The 19,092-nt window shown below is 40.2% G+C and overlaps 1 protein-coding gene across 1 annotated transcript; it reads right to left on the bottom strand.

The window, feature by feature from the left end:
- Nucleotides 1–374: 374 nt before the first annotated feature.
- Nucleotides 375–18,070, bottom strand: LOC134017094 (rac GTPase-activating protein 1-like). Its single transcript, XM_062456418.1, has 17 exons — nucleotides 17,873–18,070; nucleotides 17,383–17,467; nucleotides 16,816–17,018; nucleotides 16,576–16,730; nucleotides 16,043–16,112; nucleotides 15,898–15,951; nucleotides 14,804–14,881; nucleotides 14,531–14,636; nucleotides 14,255–14,394; nucleotides 13,933–14,097; nucleotides 3,335–3,430; nucleotides 2,840–3,038; nucleotides 2,574–2,679; nucleotides 2,213–2,345; nucleotides 1,939–2,053; nucleotides 1,665–1,770; nucleotides 375–1,518 (listed from the first exon to the last, which is right to left on the bottom strand). The coding sequence occupies exons 2-17, from the start codon at nucleotides 17,462–17,464 to the stop codon at nucleotides 1,443–1,445; spliced, it is 1,884 nt and encodes a 627-aa protein (XP_062312402.1). The 5' UTR covers nucleotides 17,465–17,467; nucleotides 17,873–18,070; the 3' UTR covers nucleotides 375–1,442.
- Between the last annotated feature and the right edge of the window lie 1,022 nt (nucleotides 18,071–19,092).

Genomic DNA, 19,092 nt, shown 5'->3' on the forward strand with positions numbered 1-19,092 from the left:
AGTGCTCAAGTGAAAACGTTATGGCTTCAATCAATAGATTTTTTTTGCCAACAAGAGAAAAATGCTTAGCATTAGTAATGGAAGTCAGATGCTTTACTTTTTAAACTTGAAAAGGAACTTTAAACTTGCACATGCTGTACAGTATCTATTACCTATATGAATTGTCTGGGTAAGTATGAAGTTACTCCAAATCATGTTGTATCTCAAACAATGCCTGGCGGAACTATATATATATTATGCAAACTGGGAATGTTTTGAGTGTTAAAAAAAATTCACACCTAGATTTAAGAATTTTTTTAAGAAAAAAATAAATAAAAGTTTATGTAATAGAACTGATCTGAAATAAATTACATCCATAATTGTACAGTAATGAATACATGCATAGTTGTCCAACTTGTACATTTAGGATAAATTATTGGTTCTCAGTTGATTTATTTACATGACATAATTACAGAATGTTTTTACAATCTGGCTTCTTCCAGTATCAACTTAGTTTTCAAAGTTTCAAATTTGATTGAATCTACAACAAAATTGTATTTTGCCCCCATATATTTTCCTCAATTTAATTTTCTACATTTCAGACGCGGCAGCACATTTCTTACTGATTACAACCACAGGTTCGAAGAACACTACTGCTACATCCATCTGTCATCTATGTTCTGCATCAACATAAAAGGGCACAACCTAATTTCTGTTTACAGGATGCAATAGGTCATCCTGGCATTTTTTGTGAACTGTATCAGATGTTCTATGTAATGGGACATTCTATATAGGATTGTAGTACAACATTTTAAACACAGGTGCTATACTGTATATTGTCAGTGTAGGAATACAACTACCAACAATTAATTTTGAAAGTGGCTAGCTACAATAGCATGATCAGTAGAGGTATGGGATGTAAGAAACTTGTACAATGGTCTTGTACAATAAGCCTGTCTATTTTTCACGTTCATAAGTACAGTTTTGCAATGTTGAGAAACAAGGTTACATGTTTTCCGAGGTATTAGGCTGCACATTAGCCATGTTGATAGGATGCTTTTTTGTGCTAAATGTATGCCCAATCAATGTGTGACAGATAATTGAGCTAATGTCAAACCATCTGGAGTGTGATTGCTTGATTTAAAGTAGGCCAAATCTCCTAGCGTAAAACCCTGTGAGAGTAAATTCAGACCAACGCAAACAAGACAAAGACAGGAGGCAAAACAAATTTTCTATCAGATTAAATGTTATATACATTTACTCACACCACCTTAGTAGTTATAAGTTGTAAAAATATATCATAAAACATTTGACCAAAAGCTTGATAAGTGTCTAGGAAATAAAAAGATCAGTAGTGTTTAGTACATCATGACATTTGTAATACAAATATGGTAGTATAAAAGTATAATATTTAAATTGCAGTAGTATCCACACGATTGCTTTAAGACTTGATACTTCTGAACCTATTTGGGTAAAGGAGAGGCAAAAAAGTTCACTTGGTGACTTGAGACTGAAGCCGGTTTGCTCTTGCTTCCAAATCTGTAAATTAATAAAAATAAGTGAGTTAACATACTGTATTTAACCGGACAAGGGGAAAGAGAAGAGGAAATAGCATAGTAAGATATTACAGCGGGAAAAAAGTCACAAACACGAATAAATAAATGAACGAGTATAAGTGTTCTTACATGGTGGTGCTAGACAAGGTCTGCCTCATGCGCTGGGACAAGGAGCTGGACGATGACGTTTTTGTCATCTGGTGCTCTGGAGTGCTCACTGGTCCCATCATACTAACTGATTGTTGTACAGAATTCATACATAACCTGATATTAACATGATTTCATATTAAACTATTACATATTTGACTATATACACAAAATATTTTGCATTTTCCCCAGTCTAGTTGTTACTTAACAAATGCATACAAGTAAGAACATTCCGTCAAAAAAGGATGACTATTACCTTTCTGTTCTCGAGTGTTTTGGTAATTTGCATTGTCCATGACAATTGCGTGGGCTTGGTCAAATGCGAACTGGTTCCAATATTTTGCTGGTATGCTTAGCAAACGCTCAATCACCTGTACACAAAAAAAACACATTTTAATTCATTAGAAACGTTAAGAGTAGTTACTAAAGAATATTGAACTTTTCCATTAATTAATTAGGAATATAAATTCTCTTTTCTACATGACATGCCTGAAATACTACATATTGGGTACATCTACATAGTAACATACCCTTGGCTGCCTGTTGGTGTCCTGCAGGATGGTCATGGGATCTGGGTCTGGGACAGCATGGCCTACCAAGGTTGGCCCAAACACTCTTGCCAGGTTGGTGATGTTCATCTTGGTGTCTACACACTGTGCTACCCTAGGAGGAAAATGTTTTAGGAATAGACGTTTCTTTTTGGTATTAAGCCTTGTGAAATCTGGAGTTCTCATGTGAATGCTATTAGGTACACCTGGGTGGTAACAGCAGGATTGTAAATGGATTGTGAATTGAAATCAACTGCTTAGGGCCATGCACACCTTATTTATTTTACAGCAATTTTACACAGTCCCCAAAGAAGGACAATTTAGTAGTAACAAAGTGTGTAACCTCTGCAGATGGACCATCAAGAAGGCCAGAGTGTCTCTGTTGGGTTGAGGTAGCTCACTGATGGTCTGGTACATCAACGAAAGACTGTTGCCATCATCTTGTATTTCTGTGGATAATAAACAGGGAAAAATTAAGAACAATGACGATTACACTTACTTGAAAATAATCAATGTAACTAGTCTGCATGGATTCCGTTCATATGACATTCTTTGATTTCAACAAACCTATTAAAAAGAAAATGATAATTTAGCAAAGTTCTGAGTAACCTGCTGCCTCCATGAAGGCACGGTTGAGGCAGAAGGTGAGTAGAGGTTCCGGGAGGCTCCTTAGAAAGTCCTTGAGGAGGCCTGTGATGGCGTTAATGTCCTCAACCTTGCCAAGCGGTGGCATAGTCTTTCCTTGCAGGAACAGCTTCTTAAGCTCCTTGACAGTGCGCTCAGAGCCTGAGACACGGTACAAGCCAACCTTAAAACATGAAAGATTTTAACAAAACAAAGACAAAGAGGAATTTACATTTATGCTATATGCATAAATGTAATGTAACAAAAGTTACACAACTTCATTTTCAGACCCCTTCATTTATGTAATTTGACATTACTGTGAATGGTTCAGGCCATGGTTGACTAATCCCCAAAAATATGTACCCTTTAAAATGTATTTTCAAGAAGTCAGTCATGGAAAACAGATAAATGCATGTCAAATTAACAAATGACTTTATTCTCCCCAGGAGTAATTTGTGTAATGATTAACTGGCACCTTACCTCATGCAGACCTCTTTGTTCAATCTCTTTGACACAGCAAATCACTAGGGGTGGGACCATGGGAAAGGTGGATGGAGCGTAGTCTGCCAGGGCGGCCTAACCACCGGTGATTGAAAACAAATCCAGATATTTTCCATCATGAATTGTGTGTTCCAAATATGCTTATTCATTTGGAAATAAAATCAATGTAGCTTAAAGAGAGGTAATTTTAGCTCTTGGATATTATATATTTTTTGTACATCACAACCTTATGTTCTGATCCCCTACAGGCTCAGTTAGAGCCAGAGCATCCCCAAAATACCAAAATTGCATTAAGAATTTTTATGAGCTCACCAAACATCCTTACATTTGAACTAGGGCTGAACGATTAATTGCATTCGCAATTTGCTCCGCGTCATATTTAGGGACCGGGGTAAAAGAGTAGCACAGCCCGAATGTTTCTTCAATATCTTTGTCAAAATCGACCATACAAACTTCAAACTTGTTGCACATTCTTCCACTACTAACTGACCAAGTTGTCCAACATTTGGCTTGGTGATAAAGTTGGGGTCATGGTCAAATGAAGGTCAAACTATGTATTATATGAATGTGCAACAGGTCTTAAGTTTCTGTGGTAATTTTTGACAAAGATATTGAGGAAACTCTGAAAAATTGGCGTTTTCATTGATTTATTGGCAATTGGTAATCAATAGCTAAATATGACGCGGAGCCTGAACGGAGGTACGAATATGAATGTCTGTTGAATATCAAATAAAACTGATTTCACCTCGTTGTGGGTATGTTGGTCCCAACGTCAAAAAGGGGTTGGTATGTTGACGCCAACCAATAGCATGGAAGCATAGATGGTGTATATGGCCGTTTTGAACGTCTGTACACAAACTTTAAATGACACGTTTTGGCCCTAGGCATGCCATACACTTTACCTTGACCTGTAGTGATGGGCATTCCGGCTCTTCTTTGTGAGCCGGCTCTTTTCCCGGCTCTTTTGGCTCCCGAACGGCTCTTTAAAAAATTTATGTTTTAACTATGATAGGTGTGAAAACAATTTGAATTAAATTATTAAATGAAATCATACTCTACCTTAACCACAATGTCTTTAAAAATGCATTGATTTGTTATGGCTCTCCATCGAGTTTCGACTACTCGTCTAACTGAGTGTGTGTGAGTTGGAAAAATGCATTGATTTGTTATGGCTCTCCATCGAGTTTCGACTACTTGTCTAACTGAGTGTGTGTGAGTTGAAAATCTGTTTTTGCCAATAACTATTGATTTGTTTGCCTTTATTAAGTGATTTCTTTGTCTCATGATATCTTGGGACATCCCGTGTGTGACTCATAATAATTTGTGATAATAGCCGAATTGATGCGGCCGCCATTTTGAATTAATTGAAAAACGTTTTTTTCTCTACTCCTCCTACACATGTAGTCCAATCTTCACCAAATTCAGCAGAGATTATCTTCAGACCAAGCCTCACAAAAGCTATCACATGGTTTTTTGATTTTCGAAACCGTTTGCCCGGTACAGGCAATCAAAATGTTCCGTTAAGCCAGCAAACAGGAAGTTGGGTCGTATCTCAGCAAATCTTTGATGGATTCACACCAAACTTGCTGCGTGTACTCGTTGCTCTCTTCTGAGGATGTCTAAAATGTTTTCTGGGTCATTTGACTGCTTGGCCACCTCATTGCTGCTTGCAGCTATATTTGGATTTGGTCAGATTTGGTACCCCATTGGTAAGTCTGCAGCATGGATTTTTCTATAGTGACAATTTGTGAAGAATATACATTTTTAAATGGTTCGCAATGTTTTGGAGGAATCCGCCATTTCTCCGCTAAATGGCCCAATAGCTCAAAAAGGACCAGATTTTTTCCAATTTGGCCCAATGATACAACAGGTCACTCATTACTCCCAGACGGCTAGTGGCACATGTACGCCTATATGTGGCGCTATAAAACACGCCCAAAGTCTATGTGATTTCTCCAGAGCCCAAAATGCCTGTTAATTGGTAGACATGCCTTATTTCTCATGGGGAACAAAAAAGCCTCAAGGACCCATATTGTCAGACTTATGAATTTTCTTGCACTGTCCAAACTTGGTACAACCTTCAAAACCCTTCTCCTCATGAACCATAGATCCAATCGACTTGAAATTTGTTACAGATTTGTAGAATACATGTCTTTCTATAGGGTCAAATTGAATAAGGAATGCAATACAAAATGGCTGAAAGAAGTGTATTTATGTAAATGTCCACATTGCCACAATATCTTTGTGTTAATAAATCAAATATAATTTTGACTGATGGTTTTTCAAACGTTCGTGCCTTCAAGTTGACATAATTCTGAAGTACCATACGCAATTTCACCTTGATATGTCAATATATGATTGAATTCAATTGAATTGCTCCATAGCGCGCGTGCTCCATATTCTCAGACTCATCCTGCCCCTTGACACTAGGGTGACCACCTGTCCCGCTTTGCGTTGTGTCGCACAGAATTTTCACCCCTTGTCCCGCACGTCCCATATTGAAAATGCTGTGCGATACAGCGCAAAGCGGGACAGGTGGTACCCTACTTGACACACGCGCGAGCTTGGCGAGACACACACACATGCTTTCTTGAAATTGCGTGCTGACCAAGCCCCCACCCTCGGTTTATAGCTCCTGTTTCATTTTGCTTCCAATCGCAGCTCGCCATTACGAACATAGATATATATAAAGGGTAGATGTCTCGTCCGCGTTGCCGGACAACGGAGTTGAACGTCCGCACATGGCGGCCATCTTGCTACAGTCAACTCGCTCACCCATAACATTGTGTTGATGCTACATGTACTTTTTAAATGACCATAACTTGCTCAATTTTCAACCGATTTTGAAACGGTTTGGTTTGTTATCAACGTCAGAGATGTCGTTATGCCACTGCTGATTACGAATGCACATCTGATTACGAATATAAATAATTTTTCGGCGGCCATTGTTGTTTTCAACTAAAGTCGCCTGATAGCCGTGTTGGATGCAGCCACGTTCGGTAAGTCCTATTTTTACACATTTTAAGATAGAATCAATGATTGGGTTTGTGAAAGTACACTACTCTTGAATTATGGTGAAGGTTTGAGCACTTTTAGACCTTTAGATTGTGAGTTTGAAGTGACGGAAAACCGAACTCGAAAAGTAGCTAGCTTTTCCCCTTTGTGTTTATAATTAGTGAATCATTTTGCATCTCTGCGAATTCTTCACCCAAAAGGTTGAGGAGGGCAGCCTTTCGGAGAAAAGGCGATTCCCCACAGACCTGTAGGCTCAGAATTTTGTAATTGGAGTGAGTTCGGACGCCAGGGAGACCGCATAGGCTTAGGCGGCAGCCATGTTTTGGTTGCATCATGTTCACCATTTTATTTACAGTTCGGTAAATTCTACCCCCGAAAAAGGCAGGGCAGCCTCAAGAGATGTGGGAATTGTGCTTTTAGCCAGATGGTCCTATTATTTTTGTGATTTGTAGAAAACTTGCAATTTGAGTGAGAGTGCATTGTTTTGACGCTAGCCTCAGAGTTAGACTTGGTTCGCTCACTGGCAGTGACTGTATTTCACTCAATTCTACTCCAAAAATGTCAGGGAGGACTGCTTTTTGTAGACAATAGCCTGCTGAAGATAGCCAGTATCTAGGATTTTTCAAAGCATCTAGGATTTTTCAAAGCAATCCTGTTTCCTTCGTCATTTGCCTGAGAAAGCGACCTACGTTAGCCAGGCTAGTTTCACTCGGTCAGCCTATTTAAAGGTCTCTGGCAGTCATAATCACTGATTACAGGGTCGAGCTAGTCTTTGCTGAGATGTGTATATTGACCAGTTTAGAGCTAAATACTCTTGCCAGAGCCTGCAATCGAACCCGTGTTTTGAGTGACTTTGCATGGGTCTCCATCAGGTCAACACATTTGGATTCAAGTTCAAGTAATGCCACTGCATTTCACAGTCAAAACTGAAGTCTGTATCAAGTGTAGATGGAAAAAGCTTCATCATGCAGAGGCCTGCTCAACAGAGTGCAACAGAGGATGCTGAGAGCAACACAGACTCCTTGCTGGACTACCCCTGTCTAGCTGGACAGCTTCTCTTCAGCCCTGACCCCAGGACAGCTTAATCCAGCTGGCCTGCCCTGCATGCAGGCCTGCAGGCCCTGCATGCAGGCAGGGCCTGACTGTCTGTCTCTGGAGGGCTGGCAGGCAGGGCTTTTTTTGTAACTTTTTTTTTTACAAGTACACAAATCTTTTTCTTCTACGGAGACACAAAACTTTTTTTTACAAGTACACGAATCTTTTTCTTCTACGGAGACACAAAACTTTTTTTTACAAGTACACAAATATTTTTCTTCTACGGAGACACAAAACCTTTTTTTACAAGTACACAAATCTTTTTTGCAAGTTACAAATCTTTTATGCAAGTACACAAATCTTGCCTTCTTCTACGGAGACACAAAACGTTTTTTTTGCAAGTACACGAATCATTTTCTACAGAGACACAAATCTTTTTTGCAAGTTACAAATCGTTTTTACAGAGCTCGCTCTCCTGGCACTAATTTCACGCCATAATCTAGCGCTCCGTAAACCAATAGGTGTGTTCGACATTGGCTGCATGAAACGACCAGCGAGAGTGGCCGCTTGCAGTCGGGGAGGAGTTATAAACGGCTCCGTAGTCGGAAAATTTGTCATTTTATGGTAAACTCTTTCTCCAATCTGCAGGCTGCAGCCGGCTGCATGTCTGATCACGTGCCTCCATGAGCCAATCAGAGTTGTTCCCTGCCCCACGCAGCTTAGTTTCTAGATGTAGTAGACCAGGGCTCTTCAATAGGTGGCCCGCGGGCCGAATCCGGCCCCCGAGCAGCTTTGGACTGGCCCCCGGAGTGTGCTCCAGTAACCTCATTCAGTTCGTGACTATGACAAAAAATAAATAAAAAATCACTCGTGACCAGGGCCGGTCTTACCATTGGGCTTGACTGGGCTCCAGCCCATGGGCCCCGTCCTGTAGGGGGCCCCGCCCGTTTACGTGCAGCGGAGGACTGAGCTATTAGCCAGAAAGCTAAGTTATGCTAGCAAGATTCATAGACAAGAACATTGTGTACGGTTGACAAACCGTAAATATAATTTGACAATATGTTTGACAAGAAGACTAGCTAGCTAACAAGCCATGTCATTGTCCCCAAATCAATATCAAGGTTTTCACGAACAAGGTATCGGCCATAAACTAGCTAGTACTAGGCTACAGTACGGCCGCAGCATGTGTAGTGGGTTGAATAGCTAGCAAATGGATGTGAGATGATCGCATCAAAGTTGACATTCTCCAAAAAGTAATTATAATTTGACAGTATGTTTAACAACAAGACTAGCCAGCAATCTAGCCATATCATTGTCCCCAAATCAAATCAAGATTTTTATGTGTTGGCCGCAGTCTGAAGTAGAGCTAGGTTGACTAGCGAGGTGAATCGAATGGGATGTGAGATGAGCGGTTACGTGACACTGACTGACACAGTAAATTCAGAAAAGTAAAATTTTCCAAATAGGTTAAAAGAAATATTGAAGTCACTCATTGTTGTAATTACATGTTAGCTTGGTAAAGTTTCTCAAAATTGTGAACGGAGGTTTTGACTGCGTCCCTGATGTTATTGTTACTTATTTCAGACACTTTGTAAAGGCTCATACCAAGGAAAGATGTTCTTTGCTCATACAATGTAGCCAGCTCAATAATTTAGAACGGTGAACAGTTTTGCTGGAACTACTTGGCTGATCAGAATCGAGTATTCACCCAGACCATGGTATAATAACTTAAAAAAATGTTTTGTCATTGGGGAACATTTAGTCATTGAATCGTTAATTCAGGAGATTCGTTCAAAAATGCGGATTCATCCATGAAACAAGTGAAGTATTTGAGTAGTTGAATCATGCATTCAAACCAAGTTTTTTTTTAATAATTCAGATTAATTAAACATTCAGCAATTCAGCAACACTTCAGCAATTAACATAAATTATGTTATTTTGTTTAGTTGTTTCTTCAGAATCGTGCAGCTCTAAATACATATAGCTTGTGTATGTATCATTTTGTTCTATTTAAAGTCATGTATAGTTGGTAGGGCCCGAAAATGACCCAAGCCCAGGGGCCCCACTGCCCTTAGTCTTCCATTTTTGTTAGTTAATTGCATTTTCTCCAATTGTCTGTTAATATGGCTTGGTTATTGCTCACCTGGTTTGATTTTTGAATCCTTGGGCATATGCGGCCTCTTGGGCATATGTTGTTATATGCACTTACAAAATAGAATATATTGACTCCTTCAGTATGTTGTTGTAATTTCTTTATTTGTTACCGTGATTACTCATATCCTCCGGCCCCTGACTTTGCCTCAGTTTCAAGAACCGGCCCCAGCTCCAAACTAATTGAAGAGCCCTGTAGTAGACGGTAAAAGAGGACAGAGTCGGTCATAAGGCTACTATCGTAACAAAGAAAAATAAAAAATAAAAAAGTCTAGCGTAGCAGAGGGCGAGGCCGATGGCCTTGTCCCGAGAATCGGATCGTCATCCATTGTGTGGAAGCATTTTGGGTTCAAGGCAAGTGACACAAAACAAGAACAGGTCATATGCAAAGAGTGCCGTAAAGTTGTGTTGGCGCCACAAAGCAACACAACAAACCTTTTTAACCACTTACAAAAACACCATAAAGTTCAATACGATGAATGTATGAGGGCCAAGAAATGCGTTGCAAAAAGTAAACAAAACACAACATCAAGTCAGGCATCCATCGAAGCGAGCCTCTTTAGGGCATCACCATACCCATCCACCTCCCAAAGACACAGTGAAATAACGAATTCAGTCGCATTTCATTTGGCCAAAGACATGTGCCCAATAAACACGGTGACAAACGAAGGCTTCAAATTCTTGGTCAACCCTCTGGATAAACGATACGTGATCCCCTCGCGCAATTATTTTTCCAAGGTGGCACTACCTGCGATGTACAGAAAACGCAGAGGGGAAATAGAGAGTGATCTTGCCATGTAGAGTACTTTGCAACTACAACGGATCTGTAGTCAAGCAGGACAATGGAACCGTACATGAGTTTGACAGTTCATTACATCAATGAGGATTTTGCAATGCAGAGTCGATGCTTGCAAACGTCTTTTTTCCCGCAAGATCACACGGGAGAATTGCCCAGGGCCTGAGGGAGGCGATGGCCTCTTGGGGCTTGCAGGAGGAGAGGCTTGTCTGCATTACAACAGACAACGGAGCTAATGTGGTGAAGGCAGCTTCTGTAAATAATTGGACTAGGCTCCAGTGCTTTGGCCACAGACTCCATCTAGCAATAGGTAAGTAAAAGTTATATTAAAAAAATGAATGAAAGAATTGTATATTATTAAAATATATATATAATTAATTGAACAATAAAGCAATTGGGATAATCAATTGTAGTTGATCAGTAGGACTTATTGTGCTAATGTGTGTGAATATGTTACTGATAATAACAATAGTAGCCTAATATAACTTATTTCTGCTAGTGTTGAGAAACCAGAACTAAACAGTTTTACTCATGTTGTCTGACATAAGATTTCACTCACTTAAATATTAAATAATATATTGGGGTTGTTTATGATCAAATCTGTGGTTTAATTTTACATACGATTTGTTCATGTTCTTTCTTAGAGTATGCAATGAGACATCCTCGGATTGACCGAGCAGTGGGTCTCTGCAAAAAGCTGGTAAGCAGTTTCTCTTACAGCTGGCGACGTAAGAAGCAGCTAACAAAAGGCACAAAGAGAACTGAAGCTTCCAGAGCATACACTGAAGACCGAGTGACCCACAAGGTGGGGATCAAGGCAGGCAATGATTGCACGAGTCCTGGAGCAGCAGAGGGCTATTTCTCAGGTCTTGTCCGATGACAGAAAATCCCGACACCTCATTCCCACCTGGCAGGACACAGAGGTCCTCGAGGCCATCAACAAATCCTTCAGCCCTCTATCGGAATTTACTGATGCGCTTTCCAGTGAGATGTCAGCGTTTCCTTTGTGAAGCCAGTCCTCCGCTATCTGGAGGACTGGCTTCAGATGGCTGAGCGGTGAGGGAATCGGACTAGTAATCCGAAGGTTGCCAGTTCGATTCCCGGTCATGCCAACTGACGTTGTGTCCTTGGGCAAGGCACTTCACCCTACTTACCTCGGGGGAATGTCCCTGTACTTACTGTAAGTCGCTCTGGATAAGAGCGTCTGCTAAATGACTAAATGTAAATGTATCTGGATGAAAAATACAATGACCCCCTGACACAAGAACTGCTTGATATGGCTTCTGCACTTGATCCACGCTTCAAGCTGAGCTACGTCAGTGAGGACAATGTTGCACCAATTCATGCCAGACTGACTTCTAAAATGGCGAGGACTGCACCTGCAGCCATGGCTGTAAGTAATTATATTGATGTTAGATACACAGAATGTATAATAAATTAATGCTTTAAGTGGATTAAAATGATATGAAATCCAGTGGTGTTATGTACTCTCTGGAAATGAGTGTTGAATAGGTTTAGATTATTAGGGGTATTCATTATTCATATCTTATTTACTACACTCCTCAAGGAGATGGGCCAAACTGATCCCCATGGTGAGACTGCTGAGGATGCACCCACTACAAAAAAGAAAGACCTTGGGGAGTTTCTTCAAGGCTGCTGAGGGAGCCACACAAAGAATCAGTCCTCTCCAAGAACAACAAGCTACATCTTCTGAGCTACAGTCATACCTACAATCAGGTAACCTAGACAGTGAGGAGGACCCGCTTGACTGGTGGAGGGAACATCAGAAACTCTTCCCACGTCTCTCAAAACTGGCGAAGAAGTACTTATGCATCCCGGCTACAAGTTCTCCCTCTGAGAGGGTGTTCAGCACAGGGGGGAATGTGGTGACCTGCCTTCGCTCATCCCTCAAGCCAGAAAATGTTGACAGGCTAGTGTTTCTTTCCAAAAACCTGTAACTGTAAACTAGTCTTTTCTGCATTGTTCTGAAATGTTTTCATTTGGTTACATTGTTATGGAATATTTGTTTTTTATTTATTGTATATTTTGAGTTTTTTCACATCCATTATGCAGGTACAATGCATTGTGACAATAAAATTTGATTTGGTTAAAATCAACAAATAATCATGATAATTAATCGTGATCTCAATATTGATTAAAATAATCGTGATTATCATTTTGGCCATAATCGTGCAGCCCTACACTGCAGCAACGCGAGTCGCTTGCCATCGCTCGCCTTCCCACAGTTCACCACGCTCGGGGGCGTTTCAAACAGAAAAGAAAATATTAATGTAGAATGTAGTTCTCTAAAGTCACTGTTGTAGTTGTCATGGCCAAGTGTGCAGACTTGGGTTTACGTACTCGCAACATCAATCAAAATACTACTTGTATACAAAATACAAAACTGTTTAATAGACATACACGTTGACATTTGTAAAAAACGTTTTATTATATTACTCGAAGTCTCTACTAATCTGTCGATACGATACAGTAGGGAGTTCCAGCCGTGCTAGCTAGCTAGTTACCACAGAACGAAGTTACGTAATGTGACTAGACTGAATTTGAAAGTACAAGCACCAACAACTTTGGCAACCTTGCGCCATGCATCGTTTAAAAAAAATGAACATCTCTGTACGAATACAGCTATGTATCGTACAGGACTGGGTAAGCAGCCACACAAACGATTAGTTTCTCCTACACCTCGAAACCTAGAAAGCTAGAAATGTTTACCATGGTTGCTACGTTACGAGAAACAAGAAAACACTCCGATTGGCCATCGCTAGCGAAAATCGGTCCTCATTTACATAAAGTTGAGAAAATCTCAACTTCGTCGCGTCGCTACCCACAATGCACCACGCAAGCGATTCGCCTGGCTCCATAGAAAATGAATGGAAAACATGTCGCTCGCATCGCTGCAGTGTGAACGCAGCGTAATTTTGTTGATGTTTATTATACAGCAGTATAGTTTGTGAGTGAATAAAACTCCCTCACAATTTATGATTTGTTCCATCTGAACTTCTTATATGGACATTATCATCCAGTTATGCCTATTTTAAGTTTTTAAGTACACCCTTTTAATGTTATAAACATTGGGGCGGCTGTGGCTCAGGATGTCTGTTAATCGCAAGGTTGCCGGTTCGATACCCGACTCCTCCTAGGTCATGTGCCGAAGTATCCCTGAGCAAGACTCTGAACCCCAAGTTGCTCCTGATGGACAGGCCGGCGCCTTGCATGGTAGCTCGCTGCCGTCGGTATGTGTGAATGTGGGTGAATGAGAGGCAAACATTGTAAAGCGCTTTGAGTGCCGCTAAAGTAGAAAAGCGCTATATAAATGCAGTCCATTTATATAAAAAAAAAAATTGGGGTAAAATTTTAACTGATTAAATAGATTGAATAATTTTGCGATTAATCATATGAAATAATGTGATTAAATATTTTAAGCACTTGACAGCCCTATTAATAATAAATCATATAATAATCGCAATTGCAATTAGTCAAATTAATCGCAATTAGCTTATTTTCCGAAAGCCCTAATTTGAACACACCAAAACGTTGCATATTAACCCCATATTTTCATTACCTCTACAGCCCTGACAGGGGTGCCACCTGTGGAGGGGTTACACGGCAGGGGACATCTGTCACGACACTCTGGATGTGTCACCATCCTGCAGTCCTGGCATTTTAGGTAGAGCTTCCCAAATTTGGTCTTCCTACCACATGGCACGCAGAATTCTGACTTGATAACCTGTGCAAGACAGCAAGGTATAATCTTGTTGCTACATTGAGGTATCGACTTGAGTTTGTCAGTACCCCTTAAGCATATAGCACCTATAAAGAAATATTTTTACCTGGAACCAAATTGAACAGAAAATCATTGAAAGACAAGGCAGTAGAAAACATACTGTTTTGGAGATGAATTCATGTTTTGGTCCTGCTCTGATGACTTTGGGTCTTCTTAGTGATGGAGGATCACTAATTGGTGTGCTGGGAGCCTCACTAACACACTCTGATTGGTCAGTGGTAGAACCATCCCAGACTTGAGCTGGTGGAGAAGAGAACATGTTACATCAAAGTAGAGCCATATAACAAGACAGATATCAGGTCACCAAGCACTCATTTAAAACATTGTCAGACGGTGTTGGATCACAGTAGTGGTTTGTTAGATAACCAGTTCTAACCAGTCTTTGTCCGATTTCTTGTCCAGTAGGGCATCGTCTCAATGGTGGAAACAGCCTCAACAGGGCCTCCATTGCCAGGTATTTTGGCCACTAGCGGCTTATTCCCCTGCAACAATACAATAAAAGAGTAAATCCTATTTATTAGGATTATTTAGTTATTCTGACATCAAATTACAGTTTTTGCTTAGATACAGATACTATATATATATTCATCATATGAAGGTTTTATATTGCAGGAAGACATTTTTGTTTGTTGAAAAAGTAATTAAGTACCTTTTCTGATGTGTGCCCAGTAGATCGAGGCTTCTTTACCACCTGAGGAGGACCATTGGTTTGGTTTCTTAAAGAACGCTGTGGATTAATAAAGTTAACAGAACTATCAGAAGCGTATGACACTTCAACTGTCAGCTACGTACCCTCCGCAGTTCCTGACTATACTGCTGTAGTTTTTGTAAATTCATTTTTTGCTTCAACATGAAATGGAGAATACAGTTATTTTCTTTTTTTTTTGAGCGGTGCATTTGTTGGGTCTGTAGGCTCAACATTCTTAAAATCCTCTTGGCTCATCCCCTGTAGATTGTCAAATGACAGTCTGATCAATATATCGGTGGCAATATATCTGTATTGGCATTTGATCCACCGGGGCAAGGGTGGGGAGGTAGGTAGTTTAAAACATCTTGTATAAAAATAATAATTTCATGGAAAATACGCAACAAAAGTGAATTGTCATCTCTCAGTAGAATGTTAGAGCCAAAGTAACAATAACTGGTAATGCTGGGTCAGATGACAATCTCAGATCCCTGTCAATCTAGTCTGCTTATGTATAATATATTTAGATATAATAAAAAATAACACAGCTAACATGTTACACACAGAATGTTCTTATGTTCTTGTCATTGCATTACTCATGGCAGAACAAACCGTGCAGTAGTGGTAGCGTTGTTGTTGGGCCGAACAAAATCCATAGTCTGACTCGAGAAGACAATTTCCAGACCCAATTTAGTGAGAACTTTCTCTTTAACGGACCCTACATACTGTAATATAAAATTACAGGCATATCTTGTGTTTACTTTATATATGAAGTGATGCTTAGAGCCTCCCTAAACTTCTACCTCCACTGCCAAATTAAATTCTGCCACTCTTCCTTTAAAAACGCATAACAAGAAACTCTTCCCTTTAGTGACAGACCTGAGGAATCTGAGCTCCATCTGGCCTCTTTCAAACATTTCCTCATCCTGTCATGTTTTAAAGTCATGTTATACGGTGCGGTAAGTGAACGCAGCCCAGATACCCCAAAAAGTGTGAGAAATAAGGCATTTCAGGGATTTTTGTACACATGCAGACAATACACACTATACTATCCTCACCCGCCTCTGACGTTTCCGCAGTCTCACAGTCCTCATAACAGAGGAGTCCCAGTCCTGCGTCAAGAAAAAGGCAGTAATATAACACTTGCTAAAAAGTAATACCCCTATGATTGCACAGATAATAATGCTGTATAAATAATCTTACCATGGAGTCATCCGTTTTGTCATAGCTGATATCCGACAGTATTGATGTGGATTCATCAATAGTGGTTAACCTGAAAAGATATGGAAGCCTTGTTTAGGAGTAACAGTAGACAGTTCTAGTGTTTTATCTATGGGTATAAGCCTAGAAGCTTTTCAAAACTGTTAATATCTATTGAGTCAGGAAACAATAACTAACAATAATCAACCAGGACTCCATCTTGTCCCTTAATTGGCTTGGCGGGAAACAGCAATACTTAGACGGAGTCAGGTGGCTGAGCGGTGAGGGAATCGGGCCAGTAATCAGAAGGTTTCCAGTTAGATTCCTGGCTGTGCAAAATGATGTTGTGTCCTTGGGCAAGGCACTTCACCCTACTTGCCTCGGGGGGAATGTCCCTGTATTTACTGTAAGTCGCTCTGGATAAGAGCGTCTGCTAAATGACTAAATGTAATGTATATAGCCTCTGTTGTTTACTTTAACTGGCTAGGTACTGTGGAATTGATTGGTGTTGCTAAGCAGCCTTGTGGGAAGCACACCTTCGGCTGTTGTTTAGGTTGGCCTTGGCTGCCTGGGCTGCCCGAGAGTAGGCACTGAGAAAGGCCAGAGCAGAGCGCTGCTCCTCGCTGAGATGGACACTGCTGCTGGTGCTCTCCGAGATTAGCAGCTCTCGGATCAACTGGATCTGGCGCTCCTACACACAGCCACAAACATGTGAATGGGCACTCGTGCTCTAAAAACTGTATCATCTTATTAAAAAATAAACCATTGATACCAACCAATTTTTCGTAGTCAGCTTCTGCCTTCTGACGCCGTCGAATCTCTACGTCCACTTGGTTTCGGGCATGTTTTAGTTTGACCTCCAAGGTTCCTCTCTCAGTCTCTGTTTTGGACAGAACCTCTTTGCATGCCCCTAGTTCCTCGTCTACCTGCAACCACTTCCGACGACAGTCTTCAAAGTTCAAAGCCATCTGGAGGAACTCTTAAATAAGAAGGAACAGTATGAGATAGTAAGCTCACAAACCTGTCCACCCAATTGTATATGGTTTATTTTCAAGCATTGCTTAGAGCCATTTCAAAGACTTTTTGTAGTAAAGACAAAAAAAAAGATTCTCCAAAGCGGAAAGAAAAAAGAATTAATCAACACTTTGCAACTTGTGGAGTGGCTTTCTTCATCATAGACTTCCGCCCAGACTGCTTTTAATTTCTCTGGGACCGTGTGGATGGGTAACAAGGAATCACTAAATTACACTAATCAGTTATTTTTATCGAGTCAATGCAAGTCATTATTTTTATAGTGAGTATGGTGTGCCTGATAGCTACATGTTAGCTTGATACTAACTTACGTGGTTCAATTCCTTTATTCAGGACTTCTACATGTGCACGCAGACTCTGAAACTGGTTTTGCAGGTTCAGCGCAGACGCCATGTCCTGGTGAAATGAGATCAGTTTAATGGCACAGTTTAAACTACATCAAAGCGTTAATCACCTACAATAGTAGACCGAAACCTAACTAAGATCGTCCTGCATTACATATATCTAGCAAGTTCTGACTCAGCTAACAATGATGTTGTTGAACGCTATGCTGAAAGTGAAACCCTCCCTTCAGTGTTCGGTATGAAGTCTGGTTCAAAAACGAACGTTTGCTAGCTGTCATGCTATAGCCTATAGCTGACAAGAATATGTGATACTGACAGGAATTTTTACAGGAATGTTTTCATCCAATAGGACTCTATTAGAAATTGATATTTTGACTAGGGGTTGCTAGCAAGCAGACGAGATAGTGGACACTGTGCTAGCTAGACAATTAGAAACAATAGAATAGTACACACTTACTGTTTTCGGTGTATTTTCAGGTCAGAATGCCACGACCAGGTTTTCAGCAGCTATCAAATAATATTCGACCACAGTGCGACAGGATCACCAAGACATCAAGTGTCCTTGTCACTCCGTGCTGTAATAGTGCCACTCCCGCATCTTCCTGACCTCCGTTTCAAACTTCAAAATCAGCGCCTTCTCTTTCCCCGATTGTATGGCATGCGGCAAAGTATTGCTTTATCGCCGCCTACAGTGGTGGAGTCTGTCTGTTCTGGTTAGAGATCTACCCTGTGAATGTGCGGCTATATACGTTTGTTTAATGTTGTTGTTTTCATTGTTTCCAAGGCTGGTTTAGATAGACCTACTAGGAATATTTATTTTACTTTATCGTAACTAGATTACTAGCTAGACTTGGTCATTTTGCAACATAGCCTATCTTATCTAATTGACAGTGTAAGGGGCCCCATTATCGTCCACTCTAAATCTCCAACTTTCGGGGCCCCATTATCGTCCACCCTCGAGATGAGAACGTTTTACCGTTAATTTTCAGAAGACGGTTTGCTGCAGCAAAAAAAGTAAGTAACTCTCCGATATCGATACATCTTATATTGTCTCTATACCAAATTACAGCCCCCTACGTGAACATATTCATATTTAAATACACCGTTAAAGACATAGTTTTAAGACCGTGTCAAATTTGCGATAGAGCTACAAAACGACGGTCGAAAGATAGTCTAGTTAGCCTAGCGGGTAGTTAATCAAACTGTCAGTTGTCAACCTCGATCTAATTTTATATCATATCATCTACTGGGTATCTGACAACTGCCCACTTCAATAAGAGATCCAGATTATCCATTTTCTTACCTATTTTGTAGACTATCTTGCTCTAGTGAATATGATGCCATGACAACATTTGGATTGGCGTTTTTCTCGCAGCAGTCTGCGACTGAAAGTTTTAACAAGGCTAGGTTACAATGTATCCGATACATTCAGTCACAAGGATTTCAACCAGGTTACAACTGGTGTGTTCTGATTACAGGCATTACTATTGGATTTGGTTTTAAAAGACGAGAATATCAATAAAATAACAAATGATACATGCCATTTTCTGTCAAGCACATGACAATGTTGGTTAAGAGTGTGGTATAGGCTACAAACGTATTATTTAAATTGTGTTTTGTGTAATAAAGAGGTATCTTATAGACAATATAGTAATAATAAGTATACATTTTCTTCGA

This window comes from Osmerus eperlanus, chromosome 1 (genome assembly GCF_963692335.1).
Source record: "Osmerus eperlanus chromosome 1, fOsmEpe2.1, whole genome shotgun sequence".
NCBI lineage: Eukaryota > Metazoa > Chordata > Actinopteri > Osmeriformes > Osmeridae > Osmerus > Osmerus eperlanus.

Excerpts from the sequence above, each read along its gene's own strand:
- LOC134017094 (XM_062456418.1), bottom strand. The coding sequence starts at position 17,464 with ATGGCGTCTGCGCTGAACCTGCAAAACCAGTTTCAGAGTCTGCGTGCA. Across the intron at positions 14,882-15,897 it reads TGCGGAAACGTCAGAGGCGG|CGTTCTTTAAGAAACCAAAC; the intron begins GTGAGGATAGTA and ends ATTAATCCACAG. Across the intron at positions 14,637-14,803 it reads CTGGGCACACATCAGAAAAG|GGGAATAAGCCGCTAGTGGC; the intron begins GTACTTAATTAC and ends GTATTGTTGCAG.